The sequence below is a fragment of the Hypanus sabinus genome, chromosome 3 (assembly GCF_030144855.1).
Source record: "Hypanus sabinus isolate sHypSab1 chromosome 3, sHypSab1.hap1, whole genome shotgun sequence".
Lineage (NCBI taxonomy): Eukaryota > Metazoa > Chordata > Chondrichthyes > Myliobatiformes > Dasyatidae > Hypanus > Hypanus sabinus.
In genome coordinates this window covers 16,880,280-16,904,010 of record NC_082708.1, presented here as the reverse complement: position 1 = coordinate 16,904,010, position 23,731 = coordinate 16,880,280, and the positions used below count along the sequence as shown (strand labels likewise).

General features: G+C 43.0%; 1 protein-coding gene across 2 annotated transcripts in view; it reads right to left on the bottom strand.

The window, feature by feature from the left end:
• Nucleotides 1-23,731, bottom strand: part of dhrsx (dehydrogenase/reductase (SDR family) X-linked) — a 327,562-nt gene that overhangs the window by 34,836 nt on the left and 268,995 nt on the right. For both annotated transcript variants that reach the window (XM_059963779.1, XM_059963780.1), the window contains exon 6: nucleotides 10,709-10,916. In XM_059963779.1, coding sequence (XP_059819762.1) covers nucleotides 10,709-10,916 — 208 coding nt within the window. The remainder of the gene's footprint in view (nucleotides 1-10,708; nucleotides 10,917-23,731) is intronic.

Here is a 23,731-nt window from a genome sequence, read left to right as displayed (position 1 = left end):
CCGATCAGGGTCACACAAAGCCATGGGAACAGGCAGCGGATGCTCATATGAGCAGCTGGTACATATCACACATTCCAGTTATGCAACCACTGAGGTCAGGTAGACAATCTCTGAAGAGTACTGATAATGGCTGGGGTCACCCATCTTTTCAAGACACTGCCCAGAAGAAGGCAATGACAAGCTACTTCTGTAGAAAAATTTGCCAAGAACAATCATGGTCATGGAAGGACTATGATTCACCAATGTCACATGACATGGCACATAATAGTTAAAAAAAACATAGCAAATGCTCATGGCTCTAGAACTCCATCCCTTGACTAATAAACATCGCAACATTTGCCTCCTTAACCATCCTATTAGTTTTTGTGGTAAATCCGAGGGATCACTGAACTTGGACCACAAGATCCCTCTGTTCCTCCACACTGCTAACAATACTGCCATTGATGCTGGACTAGTTCAGCAAGAATGCAGCATGTCATATTAAAACCAAGATAAGAGCATGCCACACAGCTGTTAGAATTGCTACGTACAATATCAGAGCCTAACAAAACAGAACTGGGAGTGGGCAATGGGGCCCCTGAAGTCCAGCGAAGAATCAGAATCAGAATCAAGTTTAATATCACTGGCATATGTCGTGAAATTTGTTGTTATGTGGCAGTAGTACATTGTAATACAAAATAATAAAAACTGTAAATTACAGTTAAAAGTATATATATTAAATAAATTAAATAAGTAGTGCAAGAAGAGAGAAAAAAAGTAGTGAGGTAGTGTTCATGGGCTCAATGTTCATTCAGAAATTTGACGGCAGACGGGAAGAAGCTGAACCTGAATCATTGAGTGTGTGCCTTCAGGCTCCTGTACCTCCTCCCTGATGGTAGCAATGAGAAGATGGTATGTCCTTGGTGATGGGGGTCTTTAATGATGGAGTCTGCCTTCTTGAGGCATCGCTCCTTGAAGATGTCCTGGATGCTGACTGAGTTTACAATTTTCTGCAACTTATTTCATTCCTGTGCTGTGTCATCTCATTGCCCCCTCCCCCCCACTACCAGATGGTGGTGCAGCCAGTTAGAATGCTCTCCACAGTACATCTGTAGAAATTTGTGAGTGTCTTCAGTGACATACCAAATCTCCTCCAACTCCTAATAAAATATAGCTACTGTCCTGCAGTCTTTGTAACTACATCGATATGTTGGGCTCAGGAGTGTTCCTCGGAGATTCCGACAAGCAGAAACTAGAAAAGGCTCATTTTTATTGTCCTTCTATGGGGACTGGTGTGTGTTTGCTCATCTTAACCTTTCTGAAGTCCACAATCAATTCTTTGGTCCTACTGACATTGAGGGTAAGTTTGTTGCTGAGACACCACTCAACTAGCTGATATATCTCATTCCTGTACACACTTTGCCATCTGAAATTCTGGCAACAACAGTAATGTCATCAACAAATTTATAGATGGCACCTGAGCTGTGCCCAGCCGCACAGTTCACTATTGAACATCATGATGACTGATCTGATCCAGTCTCATTTCTTCTTTAGAGAGTCACAGAGTTATACGGCATGGAAACAGGTCCAACAGCCCTAACTGTTCATGCCATCCAAGTAGTGTACTGCAGCTAGTCCTATAGTATTGGCCTGTGGTCCATATCAGTCTAAAACATTTGTATCTACGTACCTGTCTAAATGTCTTTTAAACATAGTAATTGTACACACCATTACTACTTCCTCAGATAGCTCGTTCACATACCCATTACCCTCTGTGTGAAAAAATTGTGGCTCAGATCCCCTTTAAACAACACACACAAAATGCCAGATTGAATGGCAGAGCAGATTCATTGGGTCAGATGGCCTAATTCTGCTCATATATCTCATGGTCTTTATTTGCATGAGATGTCTATGCCTGTTTTAAAATAACCACAGCAAAGTCTTTATTAAGTAGAAATGAAAGGAAGTTCACGCAGTGACTTGATTACTGATTTTGTACGCCATGTGATTTTAAATCTGTCAGACTACGGGCCAGAGAGGCAGAGACATTAAACTGTAGACAGTGATATCTTCCTTGATAACAGAAGATAAACTTAAAATATACTCTGCTTTTTTTGTGCCTTGTCCCTTTTGCTAGAGAACATGAATGTTTGTGTTAGAATAAAGCACAACAGTTCTGTTAGAATTATCTTGGAATTATTATGCTGATGTTATATTGTTTTAAGTTGTTCATCTGCGAAGTTTGAGCTTCCTATCTGAAGAAAATAAACTTTTAGCTGTGGATTAAGCAAAAGTAGTTCCAGAGCATCTGCACAGCTGCGTAGTTTTGTGCTCCTTTATAGATGACACACAGTAGCTACAAAAATATTAGTGACTGATAAATAGTTTTCCATACCCACACACTCAGGACGCAGTGACTTATGCTCAGAGGAAACATAACAGAATTCCACAGTATGTAGCAGGCCATACTACCAAACAAGTTTATATTGCCTATTGTGTTTCACGTTGTTTCCTTCCATCCTATTTCATATACAATTTTATTGTCACTGTTCAAGACAAGATTGTGGTGCTATCAGAATCAGAATGCTCCAATGTGTTGATTCATGGCCTCCGTTTGTGCCACGATGAGGCACCTTCATGATGGAGGAGCAAAACCTTATATTCCACCTGGGTAGCATCCAACCTGATGACATGAGTATCAATTCCTCCTTCTGGTAAGCAAATCTCACACCTCCTCTATTCCCCACTCTGACGTCTTACCTCTTCTCACCTGCCTATTACTGCCTCCTGAATACCCTCGTCCTTCCCTTTCTCCTATGGTTCACTCTCCTCTTCTATCAGATTCCTCCTTCTCAAGCTTTGAGCTTCCCAACCTTCCAGCTTCACATATCGCTTTCTTCTCCCTCCCCCGCCCTCAAACCTTTTTATTTGGGCACCTTCCCCCTTCCTTCTCAGTTCTGAAGAAAGGTCTTGGCCTGAAAATAGGACTATCTATTTATTTCCATAGATGCTGCCTGACTTGCTGAGTTCCTCCAGCGTTCTGCGTGTGTTGCTTTGGATTTCCAGCATCTGCAGATTTTCTCTTGTTACATGACGTGGGCGATCATCATCTTCCAATATCTCCTTGATGCTGTTGTTCTTGTTCTTTTCCCTATCCATGACAATGACTGTTCTTGGCAATTTCTTCTGTAGAATTGGCTTGCCATTGCTTTCACCTGGGCAATGTCTTTACAGGACAGGTGACCCTAGCCATTATCAATACTCTTCAGAGATTGTCTGCCCGGTGTCAATGGTCGCATAATCAGGCCATATGATATACACCAGCTGCTCGTGCGACCATCCATACCTGTTCCCATGGCTTCACGTGACCATGACCAGTGCTAAGCAGGTGCTACCCCTTGCCTAAGGGGGACCCGTAGGCTGGCGGAGGGAAGGAGTGCCTTACACCTCCTTTGATAGAGACGGATATCCGCCCTACCAGCCACCGGGCGCTACTCCAGTCTGAGCAAAACACATATTCACAGGGTATGCAGTACAGATTAATAAAAAAAGAGTTCCCATTTTAATAGTCCATAACACTGAAAGGCCATTGGCAAGCTGGAGTGTAGCATTATTCAGTTGCACAGCCGCCCTCAAGAAGAAGCTGTTTTTCTGTTGCACTGTCTTGGCCAAGATATTTCTGCATCCCCTATCAGATGGCAGGAGATTGAACAGACAGTGTCCAGGATGGGATGGGTCTTTAATGATGTTACGAGCATTGTAGATTGTTTCCAAGTCCAGTAGCTGAGTCCCAATGATGTGCTGAGCTATCCTAATCACCCACTGGAGTGCTCTGTGATCTGTTCTGCTGCAGCTAGAGTACCGCACTGTCATTCTGTATGACAGTAGCTCTCTGTTGCACATCGATAAAGGTTTACCAGCAACTTTCATCTCTATGGCATTAGGACAAGAACTGTTAGAAATGGGAAGCAGGTTGTTCCCCCGGACCATAAGAATACTGAATTCCCTACCACCACCCAGGTCTCATCATGTGTGAAGTTCCAATAGTGTTAAGCTGCTTACTTCTTAACTCGCGTCATATATGCACAGTTGTTATCTGTTAATTTATTTGTAGTAATATTACTTTATGTGTTATGTGTGTGAATTATATGTATGTATTGTGTTGTAGACCTTGATCCAAGGAACGTTGTCTGATTTGGCAGAATACAGTTTACAGCTGAATGACAATAAACTTTAACGAACTAATTCTTCGCTCCTTAGCCACATATTCAGCTTTCCTTTACATGAATTTATGGCATTCACTTATGGCATGTGGTAATGGGCAAACATTCTGCCCACTCTGAGTAATGACATTGCCTTTGGCTTACCCATTGGGCTTGTTAATGATTATTGTTGTGTCTGTGCACAACTACATATCGATTAAATAAAAGCATACATGTGCGAAATGGCTTTAACTGGTGTATTCACATTGCAATGAGAGGGTGCAGGAGAGAGAGAGGGAGAAAACAATGGGTAACACTAGACCACAGTGCTTGCCCAGGCGATATATCAATGTGTGGTGGTCGGGGCGGTGGGGGGGGGGGGGGGGGGTTATTACTCTTCCACTCTCTTTAGATCAATGCAACTTAAAACTGTATCTGCGCAAAACATTTAATTTCCCTTTCATAAACCCATTTTCTAAATAAAAATGCTTTCAGAATAACAGTTCATATCTAACTTCACAGTTCTAAAGACTCAGTGTTTTGGGTGGCACTCTGTTCTTTTCAGGATAACGTCTCTGGACCTGTGGAGTGCCATCAGGTTTGGCAGATGTCTTGTCTAACACCACGTTGCTATCAGTGACATGATCATCACTGAGAGGTAAGGCTGGTGACTGTAATGCATCCGTCTTGTTAGATGCAATTGATTCAAGTGCATTCTTTGATTGATCATCCAGTATCTGCTCCACATGACGTCTCCTTGTCTGATCTCCAACATCCACTGTGTACATCAGTGGTCCAGTTCTTGTAGCTATCCTACTGGTAGTCCACTTATCTTCTCGGTAATCATGCGCTAGGACTTCCTCCAATCTTGAAGAACCTTGTTGTATCACTTAGCAACTGAACTGTTTATTGTGCACTTCCCTCCATAGATCTGGTTTCAGGAGGTCTATGCAAGATCTCAGATTCCTGCTCATGAATAGCTTTGCAGCTGTTGGATTTGTCGTAGCACAAACAGAGTTCAAATATACAAAAAGGAAGTTGTCCACCTTGTGCTGTAGGGAAATGTCCTCATTGTCCATTACTTTAATGAACTTCTTGAAGGTTTGGATAAACCTTTCAGCTAACCCATTCATTGCTGTGTGGTGAGAACCTGGCTTGTGATGTCTGATGCTATTTTTCTTCATGAACAGTCAGAATTCTTCTGACATGTATTAACAGAGAAACATAGAAAACAGGTGCAGGAGTAGGTCATTTGGCCCTTCAAGCCTGCACCGCCATTCAGTATGATCATGGCTGATCATCCAACTCAGAACCCTGTACCTGCTTTCTCTCTATACCCCCTGATCCCTTTAGCCACAAGGGCCATATCTAACTCCTTTTTAAATTGTTCCGTTGTCACACATAATTTGTTCAAGTAAGCCATTTCGGGCAAAGGTAGTCCTCAGAGCAGAGGCAGCCTTTGCTGAGGTGGTGGACTTCATTGGTTTAACCTCCGGCCACTTGGAGTGAGCATTCACAGCAATCAGAAACATGGGAGTCCATGAATAGCCCAGCGAAGTCAATTTCTACTCTTTGCAATGGTGACAACGGCCACTCCCACAGGTGTAACGGTGCCTGTGGGGGTGCATTTTGAACTCTATGGTATCCTAAACAGCTTATGGCCATATTTCCAATCTTTTTCTCTATTGCCGGCCACCATATGCAGCTCTGGGCGAGAATCTTCACCTTGACTGTATCCAGGTATCCTTCATGGAGATTTTCTAACTCTCTGGTGTGCACTTTAGGGGGAACCCCAACAAGAAATCCACACAACAACATTCTTTGACATTCGATTTGGTCTTGTCTCGCTGAGAACTCTGGAAACATAGGGTTACCATGAGCTGGCCATCCTTCCATGATGATTTTATAGACTTTTGACTATGTTGGGTCATTCTTTATTTCCCTTTGTGTTTTAGAATATGTTACTGGCAACTGGACCACTAATGTGGTGTGGAATACTTCTGCTGGTCACAGCATGAAAACTTTTCTTCTTCTTCGGTTAACAATAATGGAAGATGTGACAAGCCTTCAGCATTTCTGTGTTGTTTGGTACCCTTGAACTCTACTTCATAAGAGTGGGCTTCTAGGAAAAGTGCCCAATGTTGTAACCGGGTAGCGGTCATCACTAGAGATCCCTTCCTGGGATTGAAAATGGACACAAGGGGTTGGTGATCTTTCACTAGCATAAGTTTTTGTCCATGGAGGTTGTGGTGGAACTTCTTTATTCCCCATACGAGACTAAAGGTCTCTCGGTCAATCTGTGTGTAGTTGCATTCTACACTTATCAGTGATCTTGAAGCAAACACAATTGGGCGTTCAGATCCATCTTTCATAATGTGTGACAAACAGCTCCGATGCCATAAGGGGATGCATCGCATGCCAGTCTGATGGGCAGGGATGAGTCATAATGGGTGAGCAGTTCATCGGATGTTATTAGACTTTTTGTTTTCCTGAATGTTTTTTCACATCTTTCTGACCATTCCCACTTTCCTCCTGTCTGTAACAGTGTGTTCAATGGGTGCAGCACTGTAGCAATGTTTGGGAGAAACCACTGGTAGTGGTTTACAAGGCCCAAGTATGACCTGAGTTGAGACATATTTTCAGGTTTAGGAGCCTGTAGTGTTGCTTCAGTCTTATGTAAGTCTTGTTTGTCAATATGTCCACAATATTGGATATCATTCTTGAAAAAGTCACATTTCTCTCTTGTTGCGCGCAGACCATACTCACTCAGCCTGGTAAGCACCAAGGTTCTAGAGGTGCCTTCATCAATTTTGACCAGTCATGATGATGTCGTCAAGGTAACATGTTGTTCCTGGGATATCTTGGAACACTTGGTTTGCTCTTTGCCAAAGTGCTGGAGCTGATATCACGCCATAGATGAGACGATTATACTGGAACAGTCCTTTGTGAGTGTTGATTGTAAGGAACTTCCTGCTTGACTTCAATCTCCAATTACAGATAGTCTTGTGACAAGTCAATCCCTGAAAACCTCCCCCGCCTGCCAAAGATGCAAAAATGTTTTCTGTTCGTGGTAGGGGATACTGCACAGTATGCAGCACAGGGTTGATGCTCACCTTGAAATCCCCACATATGTGAACAGCTCTGGCCTTCCCTTTCTTGATCACCAGGTCAATGGGTGTGGTCTAATCACTCCATTCTACCTTGCAGAAGATTCCAGATGCCTCCAAGCTCTGCAGTTCAACATCCACTTTAGGACATAGTGCGTAAGGCACTGGGAGTGCTTAATGGAGTCTTGGTGTTGCTGTTTCGTCCAGGTCAACTCTGGTCATCATGCTTTTGAGTTTACCAATCCCCTTCTCATTAGCATTAAGCAGCTGTGCCAGTTTCTGGTTAATGCTACCATTTAGGCTGCCGTTCCCTGTTGATGCCACACTGAGAGTTTTGATTGAGTGCCAACCTAGTTAGATTTTTCTCAACAATTCACATCCAAAAAGTGCTGGCCCTTCACTTTTCAATACCTAAAGCTCTAACTCTTGTGTTTGGTCTCCATATGAAACATTTACTTCCACTTTGCTTTTGGGAGATACTTCTTCACCTGTGTAAGTCTTTAGCATCAGACAGGGCTTCTCTAATGGTAACTTAGAAAACACTCTGTTGGAGTCAGCCTCTGGAATTATGGACAAAGCTGATCCTATATCCAGTTCTACTTTCAGTTTTACACCAGACACATCTGTTATGATCCAGATGATTTTGTGATTTCCTTCAGTAATACTGTACAGTTCTAGGCATGACAGTTCCCCTTTTGTCAGATTCTATGTTGTCTGAATCCGTTTTACATTCGGGAACTTAATTCATTTGTTTAGTTTTGAGTTTCAGACTTTTCACTCGGTTGTGCTTTCTGTCTGCCTTGCACACTCTCTCTATGTGACCTTGTCTGTGACGCTTTCTGCACACTTTTTCTTTGAAACAACATGGGAGGGTTTGCCAAATCAATAACATCATTGGTTTTTTGCACCATTGAGGGACATTTTGTGCATTTCACATTCTAATTTCCTTTTCTGCTGCATCCTTTGCTGCAGTCTCTAATGATATTACAATGGTCAATGCCCGTTCTAAGGTTCGGTCTCTTTCAGATAGTAGCCTCTTTTGAGTGCTTTGACTATGCATGCCACATACAAACCTGTCTCTTCATGCCTCAGAAAGTCATCTCTAAAATCACAGTACTGAGAAAGCTTGCGCAGTTCTGCAATGTACAGTATTCAGAAAAGCTTTCATTCTGGGATTGGGTCCTTTTGTAAAATCTAACTCTCTCAGCTATTATCAGCGGTTTTGGGCTCAAGTGATTTTGTAACATTGTAACAATTTCATCCATCGTCTTGCTTGCTGGCTTGCAGGGATACATGAGAGACTGTGCGCTCTTACACCCGTTAAGCTAAGAAGTGTAGGGGCTTTCTTTTGCTCCTCGACGTTGTTCACAATACAATGCAGATCCACCTTCTCAATATATGACTCCCAGTCTTCATTAGCGCTATCAAATTCATCAACTTTCCCAACTTTATTTTCACTTTAAATTCAGCGCGTCTTTCACTGTGTGCTATGCTGTACTCACACCTTTGTTAGCGTCCATGACGGCTTCCTCGTACTGTTTAGCTCTTGCTGTTTTGTCCTGGAACTGTCGGTGCAGTTCATGATATTTTCTGACATTCAGCTTCGTACTCATCACCAATTTGTTGTGTCTGTGCACAACTACATACATATGAAATAAAAGTACACACACAGGATATAACTAACTGGTATATTCACATTGTAGTGAGAGAGAGAGAGAACAATATGCATGCATAGACAATAGATTAATAAGTAGTGCTACGGGGGGGGGGGAAGGTCATTGCTATAAAAGAAATCAATCCATACATTGCACTTATCAAGTCCATATGACTGTTACTTCCAAACTTTCTTGTATTTCAGCATCTTCTTTTATGTATCCTGCCAAATTCTTTCATTATCTCATTACATCACATCATTAATGTAAGATTTGTGTAAACAGTGATCAGTATGGAGTCAGAGAGCCCAAGGGCCTGTTTCCATATCGTATGACTCTGTTGGTGACAAGCTCTCCATCATGTCCTGTTTTGTTCAACTCTTTTCACTAGGCAAGTATCCAAGCTTGTTCAACCCTTCCGAATCAACATAGCCTCTTAAACGCAAGAGATTCTGTCAATGCTGGAAAGCAATAGCAATATACACAAAATGCTGGAGGATCTCAGCAGGTCAGGCAGCATCTATGGAGAGGGAAAAACACTCTGGTGCCTCTCTGGTCATTATCTACTGTATCTGCTGTTGACCTGATTAATTGCAGTTAAGGGGGGACCTTACTGCAGATAAAGTAATGTTATTCATTGATGCAAGTGATTACTACCCTGGGAGTAATTGCTACTCAAATTGAAGTCCTGCAAAAAGCAGCATTTTATTCTCCAGTATAATTGTAACAGGAAATGAACTGCTTGTTTTCATTTGGTGGTATTTTTGGTTCAGAAGGCTGGGGTTCAAATCTTACTCCAGGTTAAAAATTAAATTTATTGTTTGCACCGATGATTGACACAGTCCAAGGATATGCTGGGGGCATCCTGCAAGTGTTGTCATACTTCTGGTGTCGATATAGCATGCCCACAGCTTACTAACCCTAACCTGTACTTTGGAATGTGGAAGGAAATCAAAGCACCCCGAGGAAACCCGTGCAGTCATACGGGGAACATAAAAACCCCTTACAGACAGCCATGGGAATAGAATCGGGATCTTTCAGCTGGCTGCACTAATTGCTATCTAATCAATGTTGAATATCCAATGCCTAGCAGAAAGAGTGCCAAGGGATCTTTTGCCTTCACATTAGATATAAAATAGGTATTGCTTTAATGTTTCATCTAAAGGTTCTTGATTAGTAAGGGTGATCAGAGGTTATGGAAAGAAAGCAGGAGAAAGGTGCTGAAAGGGAAAATAAATCAACCATCATTGAATAGTAGTGGCTTAATGGGCTGAATGGCTTCCTTCTACTCCTATATTTACTGATCTTGTGGTGAATGAATGGGGTCTCTAGCAGTAATTCACTCTTCAATATTCCATTGGAGACACGGACCTGAATCAAAAAACTGCCCTGTGAGGTTAGAGTAGTGAGTTACAGTTCAAAGTTCAAAGCTCAAAAGTAAATTTATTATCAATGTATATAAATGTCACCATACGTTACCCTGAGATTCATTTTCTTGTTGGTGTTCACAGTAGATACAAAAAATAAAATAGAATCTATGAAGAACTACACACAAAGATGGACAAACAACCAATGTGCAAAAGATGCTTTATACGCCTTATGAGTTCAAGTATTATTCCCAGTTTCATTTTTGTATGTCTAACTAAGCCCATCACAGCATGAACAACACAGGGTGAATTTGCTTTGCATTGGCTTTATGGAGAAAAGCAAGTTTCAACCCGATTCTGGAGTCAACAGTTAGGAGAAATGCACAGCCAAAGCCTCCTACCTGGAAGAGTAACCAGGAAGATAACCACTTGCACAGTTTGAAGAGCCAGGTGGTGTGTTTGTATAGATCGGTGTTGACGACCCCTGGATCCACCACGTTCGAAGTTACGTGACTCCCCTCAGCTGCTAGCGTTTGCTGCAGTTGGTACGAGAAGAGGACAAGAGCAAGTTTGCTCTGGGCATAAGCTCCGTGGGACGAGTAGCTGGTTCTGCAGAAAGAACACACCAGATAATACTGGGTCAATAATGTACCATCTATATGCTGAACGCCACTCAGAGTAGTGTAATGCTATTACAGTGCCAGTGACCTGCTTTTCCACTGCTGTCTGTAATGCATCTGTGCATTGGTACATTCGTCCCATGATTGTGTGGGTTTCTCCGGGTGCTCTGGTTCCATCCCACATTCCAAACATGTACGGGTTAGTAGGCTAACTGGTCACATAGGTGGTGTGGACTTGTTGGTGGGGGTGGTTAAAGAGGATGTTGAACATCAATGTCTAAGACACAAAAAGTGATAAATACAGCCCAGTTCCTCACAGGTAAAACTTTCCCCACCATTGAGCACATGTACAATGAGTGGTGCAACAAGAAAGCAGCATCCATTATCAAGGACCCCCACCATCCAGGCTACACTCTCTTCCCACTACTTTCATTGGGCAGGAGGTACAGGAGCCTCAGATCCAACACCACTAAGTCCTGGAAGAAAGGAGAGAAAGAACAAAAGAAGGAATGAATGAGAACCTGAGTTATAAGGGAAGATTGAATAGGTTAGGACTGTATTCTTTAGAATGTAGAAGATTGAGAGCCGATTTGAGAGAGGTATAGAAAATTATGAGGGGTATAGATAGGATAAATGTAAGCAAGCTTTTTCCACTGAGGTTGGGTGGAACTACAACCAGAGTTCATAAGTTAAGGGTGAAAGGTGAGAAGTTTAAGGGGAACAGAAGAGGAAACTTCTTCACTCAGAGAGTGATGAGAGTGTGGAATGAGTTGTCAGCATTTGGTACATGTGAGCTCAATTTCAACATCTAAGAAAAGTTTGGATAGGTACACGGATGATTGGGGAATGCAGAACTATGGTCCCAGTGCAGGTCGATGGGAGTAGGCCATTTAAATGGTTGGACATCGAATAGATTGTTTGAAGGGCCTGTTCTGTGCTGTACTATTCTATGACTATGACTCTTTGAAAAAAGGAAAGAAAGAAAAAATAATGAAATAGATATAGTAGATAGATAGACAGATAGAGAGTAACAGCACACAAATATTGATCATTCACTAAACAAAGTCATGAGTGTAGATGAGTACCCTCCCTTTTTTTCTCTCTCTCTGCCTGTTCTCCATCTCCCTCTGGTGCTCCCCTCATACCTTTCTTTTTCCCTAGGCCTCCTGTCCCATGATCCTTTCCCTTCTCCAGCTCTGTATCCCTTTTGCCAATCACCTTTCCAGCTCTTGGCTTCACCCCACCCCCTCCAGTCTTCTCCTATCATTTTGCATTTCCCCTCCCACTCCTACTCCTACTCCTAATCTCTTACTGTCTTTCCTTTCGGTTAGTCCTGACGAAGGGTCTCGGCCCGAAACATCGACTGTGCTTCCCCTTATAGATGCTGCCTGGCCTGCTGTGTTCCATCAGCATTTTGTGCGTGTTACAGGATATAGAAACTAATCATATCCAGAACATAATCACACTGAATAAACCCAGCTCAGTACACACACAGTGACATATCCTGTAAACATACACTTGTGACATCCTACATGGTATAAATACTTATCACACACTGTTATTTCAATAAACATATTTCATTGTATTGTGTAGGCATACATTTTTGCACACTACCAGATCTAATGTCAAATCCCGAATATATTAAACAGATGTTCCTTTCTGAGAGAGGAGAAGAGGAATTTCCTTAGCCGGTTGTGGTGAATCAGAAGGATACGGAAGCCAAGTCATTAGCAATATTTAAGGCACAGATATATCGATTCTTGTTCAGTACAGGGGGTGGTGCTAGGGGGTTACATGGAGAAGACAAGAGAATGGGGTTGAGATAAAAGTAGCAGCCATGATTGAAAGGCAGAGCAGATGAGCTGAAAGATCTAATTTTGCTCCTATAGGGCACTATGATTATATCCAGTTTAAAAACAATGTCTCCAGTACGACTGCACTGTCCTCAATAAGATGCCAGTCTTCATACTCTGAATTCCATTAAGAGGTCAGCACCAAATACAGAAACGTACAAGCCTATCAGTGAAGTTATTTCATTCATTCCTTTCTATAGACAATGAAGCTCTTAAATTTGTAAGAAAAAAACTACAAATAATTGAGTAACAAAGTGCAGGAGGATCCCAGTATTTTCTCCCCTCCCTGTTCTGCTTTTTCGATTCTTCTTTCTGGTTACCCCCACAATCCTTCTCTTCTCCTCTCTTGTCAATCACCTCCCCCTGTTGCCCCTCCTCCTTCCCTTTCTTCCACGGTTCACTGACCTCTCCTATCATATTCTTTCTTCTTCAATCCTCAGCCTCTTCCACCTATCCCCTCCCTGTCTCTTCCCTCTCCCACCCATCCACCTGGTCTCACCTGCCAGCTTGTACTCCTCCCTCTTATTCTGGCTTCTTCCTCCTTCCTTTCCAGTCTCAGCCTGATATGTCAACTGTTTATTCCTCTCAGTCGATGCTGCCAGACTTGCTGAGTTCCTCCAGCCTTTTGTGTGTGTTAGTCAAATGCAAAAACCTGTGGCTTAGCAGTGTAGTTATTTCATTCAATCCTTCGATAGATGATCAAGGATTAATTTTATAAGAAAATGAACATTTACAGGATTTCCGATTACCCTGGGAGCAAGTTGAAAGTAGTAATTTAGTCAATAGGGTTCTTAGACACAGAATGATGGATACTTGGGAGTAATTACAAGCTAATATCCCAAATTAGTAGCAAATTTACTCTTTAGTACTGGGTGAGATGCATGAAAACTGTATAAAAGCAGCAGGGCATTTCCTGTGTCCTGCTGCTACAATACTAAACAACAAAACCACATAGATAAGGATAGGGTATTGTGTCGGGTTCCTCCTGTGCTTGAGTAGACAAGAGTTAAGGTTATTTCTCAGCAGTCTGTTCACAGTCATGGTAAATGACTCTAATTATGCAAATACTGATGGAAGCTAGGCATTGTCCTGGAGATATTCCAAATTTTACAATCCTTGGTTGATGTTAATAAAAATGCCCCAGGCATGCACAAAGTGAAGGCTCCATCTAGATTGTAAAATTGTGCAGAAGAGCTTTGAGGAGATTCTCACAATTACAAAATTGTGACTAAAGTAATCAAACAAGGGTTCAGCAAGTTAACTGGAATCCAAGAGATGCAGATGCTGGCATCTGAAGCAACATACAAGATGTTGGAGGAACTCACTGGGTCAGAAGACATCTGATAAAGGGTCTCAAAACATCAACTGTCCATTTCCTTCCATAGATGCTGCCTGACCTGCCGAGCTCCTCTAGAATCTTGTGTGGTGTTTCATACCATTGATTCTTGGGCCATTGACTCCTGGGAGAGTGACCATCCCTTTAGTAGAATTAAATAGACTGGGTCCACAATCTCTAAACTTTAGAAGAATTGAAACTCATTGAAACATACAAGATTCTTACAATCATCATCAAATTCTCCCATCAAAATGACAACAGGTGCTCAAATGGTGAGCATATCCATGACAGAAACCAATAGATTTTGATATATGAGGTTAGCACAGGAAAATAGCACTGAGATTATGGAGCAGCCATGAAATGCTGAGATAGACAATAGACAATAGACAATAGGTGCAGAAGTAGACCATTCGGCCCCTCGAGTCTGCACCGCCATTCTGAGATCATGGCTGATCATTCACTATCAATACCCAGTCCCTGCCTTGTCCCCATATCCCTTGATTCCCCTATCCATCAGATATCTATCCAGCTCCTTCTTGAAAGCATCCAGGGAATTGGCCTCCACCGTCTTCTGAGGCAGTGCATTCCACACCTCCACAACTCTCTGGGAGAAGAAGCTCTTCCTCAACTCTGTTTTAAATAACTGACCTCTTATTCTCAATCCATGCCCTCTGGTACTGGACTCTCCCAACATCTGGAACATATTTCCTGCCTCAATCCTATCAAATCCTTTAATTATCTTAAACGTTTCAATCAGATCCCCTCTCAATCTCCTCAATTCCAGCGTGTACAAGCCCAATCTCTCCAATCTCTCTGCGTAAGACAGTCCTGCCATCCCAGGAATCAACCTAGTGAATCTACGCTGCACTTCCTCAATTGCCAGTATGTCCTTCCTTAAACCTGGAGACCAAAACTGTACACAATATTCCAGGTGTGGTCTCACCAGGGCCCTGTACAAATGCAAAAGAACATCCTTGCTCTTGTATTCAATTCCCCTTGTAACAAAGGCCAACATTCCATTTGCCCTCTTCACTGCCTGTTGCACTTGCTCATTCACCTTCATTGACTGGTGAACTAGGACTCCTAGGTCTCTTTGCATTTCTCCCTTACCTAACTCTACACCGTTCAGACAATACTCTGCCCTCTTGTTCCTGCTTCCAAAGTGGATAACTTCACATTTATTCACATTGAATGACATCTGCCAAGTATCTGCCCACTCACTCAGCCTATCCAAGTCTCCCTGTATTCTCCTAACGTCCTCTTCGCATGTCACACTGCCACCCAGTTTAGTATCGTCAGCAAACTTGCTGATATAGTTTTCAATGCCCTCATCTAAATCATTGACATAAATCGTAAAGAGCTGTGGTCCCAATACAGAGCCCTGTGGTACCCCACTAGTCACCTCCAGCCAGTCTGAGAAACACCCATTCACTGCTACCCTTTGCTTTCTATCTGCCAACCAGTTTTCTATCCATGTTGAAACCCTGCCCCCAATGCCATGAGCTCTGATTTTACTCACCAATCTCCTATGTGGCACCTTATCGAATGCCTTCTGAAAATCTAGGTACACAACATCCACTGGCTTACCCTCATCTAACATCCTTGTTACACCCTCAAAAAACTCCAACAGATTAGTCAAGCATGATTTGCCCTTGGTAAATCCATGCTGGCTCGGCCTAATCCTATTTCTGCCATCTAGATGTGCCACTATTTCGTCCTTAATAATGGACTCAAGCATCTTCCCCACGACTGAAGTTAGGCTAACAGGGCGATAGTTCTCCGTTTTCTCCTTCCCTCCCTTCTTGAAAAGTGGGACAACATTAGCCACTCTCCAATCTTCAGGAACTGATCCTGAATCTAAGGAACATTGGAAAATGATTACCAATGCATCCGCAATTTCCTGAGCCACCTCTTTTAGAACCCTCGGATGCAGACCATCTGGACCCGGGGATTTATTAGCCTTCAGTCCTACCAGTCTACTCATCACAGTTTCTTTCCTAATGTCAATCTGTCTCAATTCCTCTGATATCTTATGACCCTGGCCCATCCATACATCTGGGAGATTGCTTGTGTCCTCCCTGGTGAAGACAGATCTAAAGTATGCATTAAATTCTGTTGCCATTTCCCTGTTTCCCATAACAATTTCTCCCAATTCATTCTTCAAGGGGCCAATATTGTTCTTAACTATCTTCTTTCTCTTCACATAGCTAAAAAAGCTTTTGCTATCCCCTTTTATATTCCTGGCTTTTATATTCCTGATTTTTTCTCTCCGTATTGCTTTTTTAGTTAAGATCTGCTGTTCCTTAAAACTTTCCCAATCATCTGTATTCCCACTCATCTTAGCCCTGTCATACTTCTTTTTCTTTAATGCTATACAATCTCTGACTTCCTTTGTCAACCACTGTGGCCCCTTCCCCCTCTTTGAATCCTTCCTTCTCATTGGAATGAACTGCATTTGCATCTTTTGTATTATGCCCAAGAATATCTGCCACTGCTGATTCACTGTCTTTCCTGCCAGGGCATCCGCCCATTTAACTTTGGCCAGCTCATCCCTCATGGCTCTGTAGTCTCCTTTATTTAATTGCAACACTGACACCTCTGATCTGCCCCTATCCCTCTCAAATTTTAGATAAAAACTTATCATGTTATGATCACTACTTCCTAATGGCTCCTTTACTTCAAGATCACTTATCAATTCCTGTTCATTACACATCACCAAGTCCAAAATAGCCTCGTTCCTGGTTGGCTCAAGCACAAGCTGTTCCAAAAATACATCCCTTAGACACTCCACAAACTCCCTATCCTGGGGTCCAGCATCTACCTGATCCTCCCAGTTCACCTGCATGTTGAAATCTCCCATAACGACTGCATTACCTTTAGCACATGCCAATGTTAACTCCCTAATCAACTTGTACCCAATATCCACGCTACTGTTTGGGGGCCTGTACACAACACCCATTAGGGTCTTTTTACCCTTACTGTTCCTCAGCTCAATCCACACAGACTCTACTTCCCCTGTTCCCAAGTCACCTCTTGCTAAGGACTGAATCTCATTCCTCACCAACAGGGCCACCCCACCCCCTCTTCCCATATTTCTGTCTCTACGATAGCACGTATACCCTGGTACACTCAATTCCCAGGCCTGATCCCCTTGCAGCCATCTCTCCGTTATCCCAACAATATCGTAGTTCCCCATTTTCATCTGAGCTTCAAGCTCATCTGTCTTATTTCTGACACTACGCGCATTCAAGTATAGAATTCTTAGCCCATTCCTCCTCTCTTTGCTTAAAACACTGTCTACTGTACCTAACCCAGCTCCTTGAACTTCCATCGGGCAAATTGCACCTTGAATTTTGATTACCTTCTCAAGATCACCCAAACCTTGTACACATTTAACCCCATGCACCTTCTGACCAACCCTCTGGATCTGGATCCCTGCCCTCTGCACATCTAGTTTAAACCCCCCCCCCCCCCCCCCGAGCAGCACTGGCAAATACTCCTGCAAGAATGTTAGTACCCCTCCGGTTCAGATGTAGACCATCCCTTCGAAACAGATCCCAATGACCCTGGAACAAAGACCAATTATCCAAAAACCTGAACCCTTCCTTCCTGCACCATGCTCTCAGCCTCGTATTAATGTGCATAATCATTCTATTCTTCGCCTCACTCGCACGTGGCACAGGTAGCAATCCCGAGATTGTCACCCTGGAGGTCCTGCCTTTCAGCTTCACTCCTAACTCCCTGAACTCTCTAAGCAGGACCCCCTCACTCACCTTTCCTACATTGTTGGTCCCTACATGGACCACTACATCTGGGTTCATGCCCTTGTTCTCAAGAATAGCCTGCACCCGATCTGAGATGTCCCGGACCCTGGCACCAGGGAGGCAACATACCATCCGAGACTCCCGATCTGCCCCACAAAATCTCCTATCTGCCCCCCTAACTATAGAGTCCCCTAAAACTATCGCTCTCTTCTCTTCCCTCCTCCCCTTTCTAGTTGAGGGTTCAACCTCTGTGCCAGAGGCAGGACCACTACAACTCATTCCTGGTAGGTCATCCCCATCAACAGTATCCAGTACGGTATACTTATTGTTAATGGGAATGGCCGCAGGGGTGCTCTGCTCTCTCTGCCTGCTCCCCCTGCCTCTCTGGACCGTCACCCATCTGCCTACTTCTTGGTTTTTTGGTGTGACTACCTCCTGATAACTCCTATCTATCTCTGCCTCCACCTCCCGAATGATCCGTAGTTCATCCAGCTCCTGCTCCAACTCCCTAACTCGGTCTGATAGGAGCTGCAGCTGGACGCACCTTTTGCAGGTGTGGTCATCAGGGACAACTGTGTTGACCCTGACCTCCCACATACTGCATACGGAGCACACCACTGCTCTGACTGTCTCCCCCATATCTGAACTGGATTAATAGAATAAGTCTAAGAAGCACCTAGCGACCTTACCTTCTTCCCCTCAGCGAGCAATCACACAGGCTTACCAAAGTCCCCTTACGCCGAAGCCCACTTAGCCAAAGCCCAGGACTCTGCTTCCATGGACTCCGCTGCCCGCTCTGAAAAGAAGTCCTGCCTTTTGAGATGAACTGGATGTTCAGAGGATGCTTCCAATAGTGGGAAAGTCTAACATCAACAGGCACAGCCTAAAAATAGAAGCTACAGAACAGAGGAGAGGAGGAATTTCATTAGCCGGGGGGTGTGGGGGGGTGTTGAACCTGTGGAATTCACTGCCACAGACGGCTGTGGAGGCCAAGTCATTGGGTATATTTAAAGTGGAGGCTGATAGTTTCTTGATGAGTGAGAGCATTAAAGGTTAAAGGGAGAAGGCAGGAGAATGGCGTTGAGAGGGATAATAAATCCGCCATGATGGAATGGTAGAGCAGACTCGATAGGCCAAATGGTCTAATTCTGCCCCTATATCTTATGGTCCTATCCTATTAATTGGTGGTGCAGTCCCAAGAGCCCCAAATGAGCTGCTCTTGCTGTACTTTTACTTCCTTATGATGCTCAATCCAATCCTGAGCTACAAACAGCATCGCTCATTTAAATATTATTCAACTTTTAGCTAGAAACAGAAAAGATAGATTCCATATTAATAATAAAAATAGAAATTGCTGAAAGCCACATTACAGCTATTTATGACTTGGGCACTAATTTTTTCTTTTATTTCATATTAGTCGTATAGCTTAGAGTAGGCCCTTCTGGCCCTTTGAGCCATACTGCCCCAACAATCCTCAACAAATCTGATTAGCCCTAACCTATTCACGGGACAATCTACACTGACCAATTAATCTATCTGGTATGTCTTTGGACTGTGGGAGGAAATGGAGATGGGCTGGTTGGCAAGTTTGAAAACAACACAAAAATTGATGGTTGGGGACAGTGTAGAGGGCTATCAAAATAATACAACAGAATCTCTCTCTCCCTCGCTTATTCTTTCTCTCCTCTTCTTCTTGTTTTACGACGGTTGGCACCCAGCTTCATGGTGCATTACCGCCACCTTCTGCTCCGGAGTGTGGAGTCTTGTCTGTCTCTCTCTCTTCATCGTTCCATCACCTTGTCAGGACGTTTCACTGGGTTCAGAAGCGCCAGGTGGTGTTTCTCCAAGCACTTAGCTTGTTTTCCTGGTGTAATGGTATTACAAGTGTTTCAAATGGGAAAGACTTCCTGTGGGATGAAATTAAATATCTTTTTTGTTCATATTTCCTAGTTTTGATAAAAGCTTGTTGATTTTTTAAATTGGCCTCCATCTTCAATTATGACCTTGCTTTTTCTCTGTTGTTGGATAAATAGAATTTCTGAACAGCTCTTAAAATAGTATTACATACAGTCCAATTTTCTTGATTGGACTTTCAAATAAAAGGGGCAGATTAGGCCATTTGACCTTTCAACTGTGCTCCATCATTCAATTCTGGCTGATTTTATTTCTCAACCCCATCCACCTGACTTTCCCCTTACCCCTTACAGACAGACAGACAGACAGACATACTTTATTGATCCCGAGGGAAACTGGGTTTCATTACAGCTGCACCAACCAAGAATAGTGAAGAAATATAGCAATATAAAACCATAAATAATTAAATAATAATGTTATCATGCCAAGTGGAAATAAAGTCCAGGACCAGTCTATTGGCTCAGGGTGTCTGACACTCCGAGGGAGGAGTTGTAAACTTTGATGGCCACAGGTAGGAATGACTTCCTATGATGCTCAGTGTTACATCTCGGTGGAATGAGTCTCTGGCTGAACGTACTCCTGTGCCTAACCAGTACACTATGGAGTGGATGGGAGTCATTGTCCAAGATGGCACGCAACTTGGACAGCATCCTCTTTTCAGACACTACCGTCAGAGAGTCCAGTTCCACCCCCACAACATCACTGGCCTTACGAATGAGTTTGTTGATTCTGTTGGTGTCTGCTACCCTCAGCCTGCTGCCCCAGCGCACAACAGCAAACATGATAGAACTGGCCACCACAGTCTCATAGAACATCCTCAGCATCGTCCGGCAGATGTTAAAGGACCTCAATCTCTTCAGGAAATAGAGACGGCTCTGACCCTTCTTGTAGACAGCCTCAGTGTTCTTTGACCAGTCCAGTTTATTGTCCATTCGTATCCCTAGGTATTTGTAATCCTCCACTATGTCCGCACTGACCACTTGGATGGAAAAAGGGGTCACCGGTGCCTTAGCCTTCCTCAGGACCACCACCATCTCCTTAGTCTTTTTCGCATTAAGCTGCAGATGATTCTGCTCGCACCATGTGACAAGGTTTCCCACTGTAGCCCTGTACTCAGCCTCATCTCCCCTGCTGATGCATCCAACTATGGCAGAGTCATCAGAAAACTTCTGAAGATGGCAAGACTCTGTGTTGTAGTTGAAGTCTGAGGTGTAGATGAAGTGAAAGTCAAGAATCTTTTAATCCCAATTCTGAGTATGTGTTTTTCTTTTTAACTTAAGAGTTTCATCATCAATAGAAAGGCATGGGTGAAGAAACTGCACTGATGGGTCACAGGTTTCTTTGTTTGATGTTGTCTACTTAATGGAAATCACAATCCAGACAATGTACTGGTTAACCTCTTCTGCACCCTCTCAAAAGCCTCGACATTCTTCTTATAATGGGGCAACCAGAAATGTGTGCAATACTCCAGTTGAGGCCTAATTAGAGTCTTATAAACCTGCAACAAACCTTCCTGACTTTTGAGCTCAATACCTTGACTAATAAATGCAAGTATGCTGTATGCTTTCTTAACCGCAATATCAAGAGCTACAAACTAGGACCTCGAGATCCCTCTGCTCATCAATACTGTTAAGGGTCTTGTCCTTAGCAGTGTACTGTCTCTTTACATTTGACCTACCATGGTGCAACAGTTCACATTTGGCCGGATTAAACTTCGCCTGCCATTTCTCCGCCCATATCTGCAACCGATCTACTGTAAATCCTGCTGAATATTTTGCTAGTCATTATGTTATCCACAACACTACCAATCTTCATATCATCTGCAATCTTACTAACCCACCCAACTACATTTTCAACAGAAGGCAAGTAAAAAAGTCATTATGAAGGTAAAAATAGAGTACGAAAATAAGCTGGCCAATAATATAAAAGAGGATACAAAAAGTTTCTTCAGATGGATAAAATACAAAAGGGAGGCAAGAGTGGATATCAGACAACTGGAAAACGATGCTGGAGAGGTAGTAAAGGGGGACAGTGAAATGGCGGATGAACTGAAGAAGTGTTTTGCATCAGCCTTCGTTGTGGAAGATACCAGCAGAATTGTGGAAGTTCTAAGTGTCAGGAGTCATGAAGAGAATCAACTTACCATAACTAGAAAGAACGTTCTTGGGAAGCAGTAAGGTCTGAAGATAGATATGTCACCTGGACCAGATTTCTGAATCCTTCACACCCCAGAGTTCTGAAACAGGTGGCTGAAGAGATTGTGGGGCATGTAGTAATGATTGGTCAAGAATCACTGGATCCTGGAGTGGCTCCAGAAGACTGGAAAATTGCAGATGTCACTCCACTCTTCAACAAGGGAGAGAAGCAGAAGGAAACTGCTGGTCAGTTTGTCTGACCTCAGAGGTTGGGAAGATGTTGCAGTTAATTATTAAGGATGAGGTCTCAAGGTACTTGGAGGCACTGTTTCCTCAACAGAAAATCTAGCCCAACAAATCTGTTGGAATTCTTTGAAGAAATAACAAGCAGTATAGACAAAGGAGAAGCAGTTGATGTTGTGTTCGTGGATTGTCAAAATGCATTGGATAAGGTGCCAAACATGAGGATGCCTAAAGTCAGATATTTCAGTATTACAGTGGAGTAAAGGGAATTACAAAGGCATGAGTAAAGAGTTGGTGAGAACTGATTGGAAAAGAACACTGGCAGGGATGATGGCAGAGCAGCAATGGCTGGAATTTCTGGAAGCAATTCAGAAGGCACAGAATATTTACGTGAGCCCATAGTATTATAGGAAAGATTCTAGTATGGATAAAGCAGTGGTTGATTGGCAGGAGGCAAAAAGTAAATATAAAGGAAGCCTGTTCTGGTTGGCTTCTGGTGACTAGTAGCATTCCACATGGGTCTATATTGGGACCGATTCTTTTTACGTTATATATCAATGATTTAGATGATGGAATTGATGGCTTTGTTGCAAAGTTTGCAGATGATATGAAGATAGGTGGAGGGGCCGGTAGCTTTGAGGAAGTAGAGAGGTTACAAAAGGACTTAGACAGATTTGGAGAATGGGCAAAGAACTGGCAGATGGAATACAGTGTTGGGAAGTGTATGATTATGCACTTTGGGTTGGCTATTTTCTAAAGGGAGCAGAAATACAAAAAAACTGAGGTGCAAAGGAACTTGAGAGTCCTTGTACAGGATTCCCTGAAGGTTAATTTGCAGGTTGAGGGTCTGTGGTGAGGAAGGCAAATGCAATGTTAGTACTCGTTTCAAGAGGACTTGAATTTAAAAGCAAGAATGCAATGTTGATACTTTATAAAGCACAGGTGAGGCCTCAGTTTGAGTAACTGTGAACAGGTTTGGGCCCCATATCTTAGAAAGGATGTGCTGAAAATGGAGAAGGGTTCCATGGAGGTTCAATAATGATTCCAAGATTGAATGGCTTGTCATATGAAATGCGTTTGATGGTTCTGGGCATGTATTCACTGGAATTCAAAAGAATGGGGTGACCTTGTTGAAAGCTATCGAATGGTAAAAAGCCTGGATAGAGTGGGTGTGGAGAGGATGTTTCCTATGGTGGGAGAGTCGAAGACCAGAGGACACATCCCCCAAATAAAGTGGTGTCCTTTTAGAACAGAGATGATGAGGAATTTCTTTAGTCAGGGAGTGGTGAATTTCCGGAATTCTTTTTCAAAGGCAACTGTGGAGGCCAAGAGCTTATGTATATTTAAGGCAGAGGTTTTTAGATTCTTGATTGGTCAGGGCATGACGGGAGAAGGGGAGAAGGCAGGAGATTGGGGCTGAGAGGAAAATTCGATCAGCCATGATGAAATGGCAGAGTAGACTTGATGGGCCAAATTGCCTATTTCTGACCCAATATTGGTCTTATAGATATATGTCAATGATTTAGATCAAGGAATTGATGGCTTTGTGGCTGGGTTTA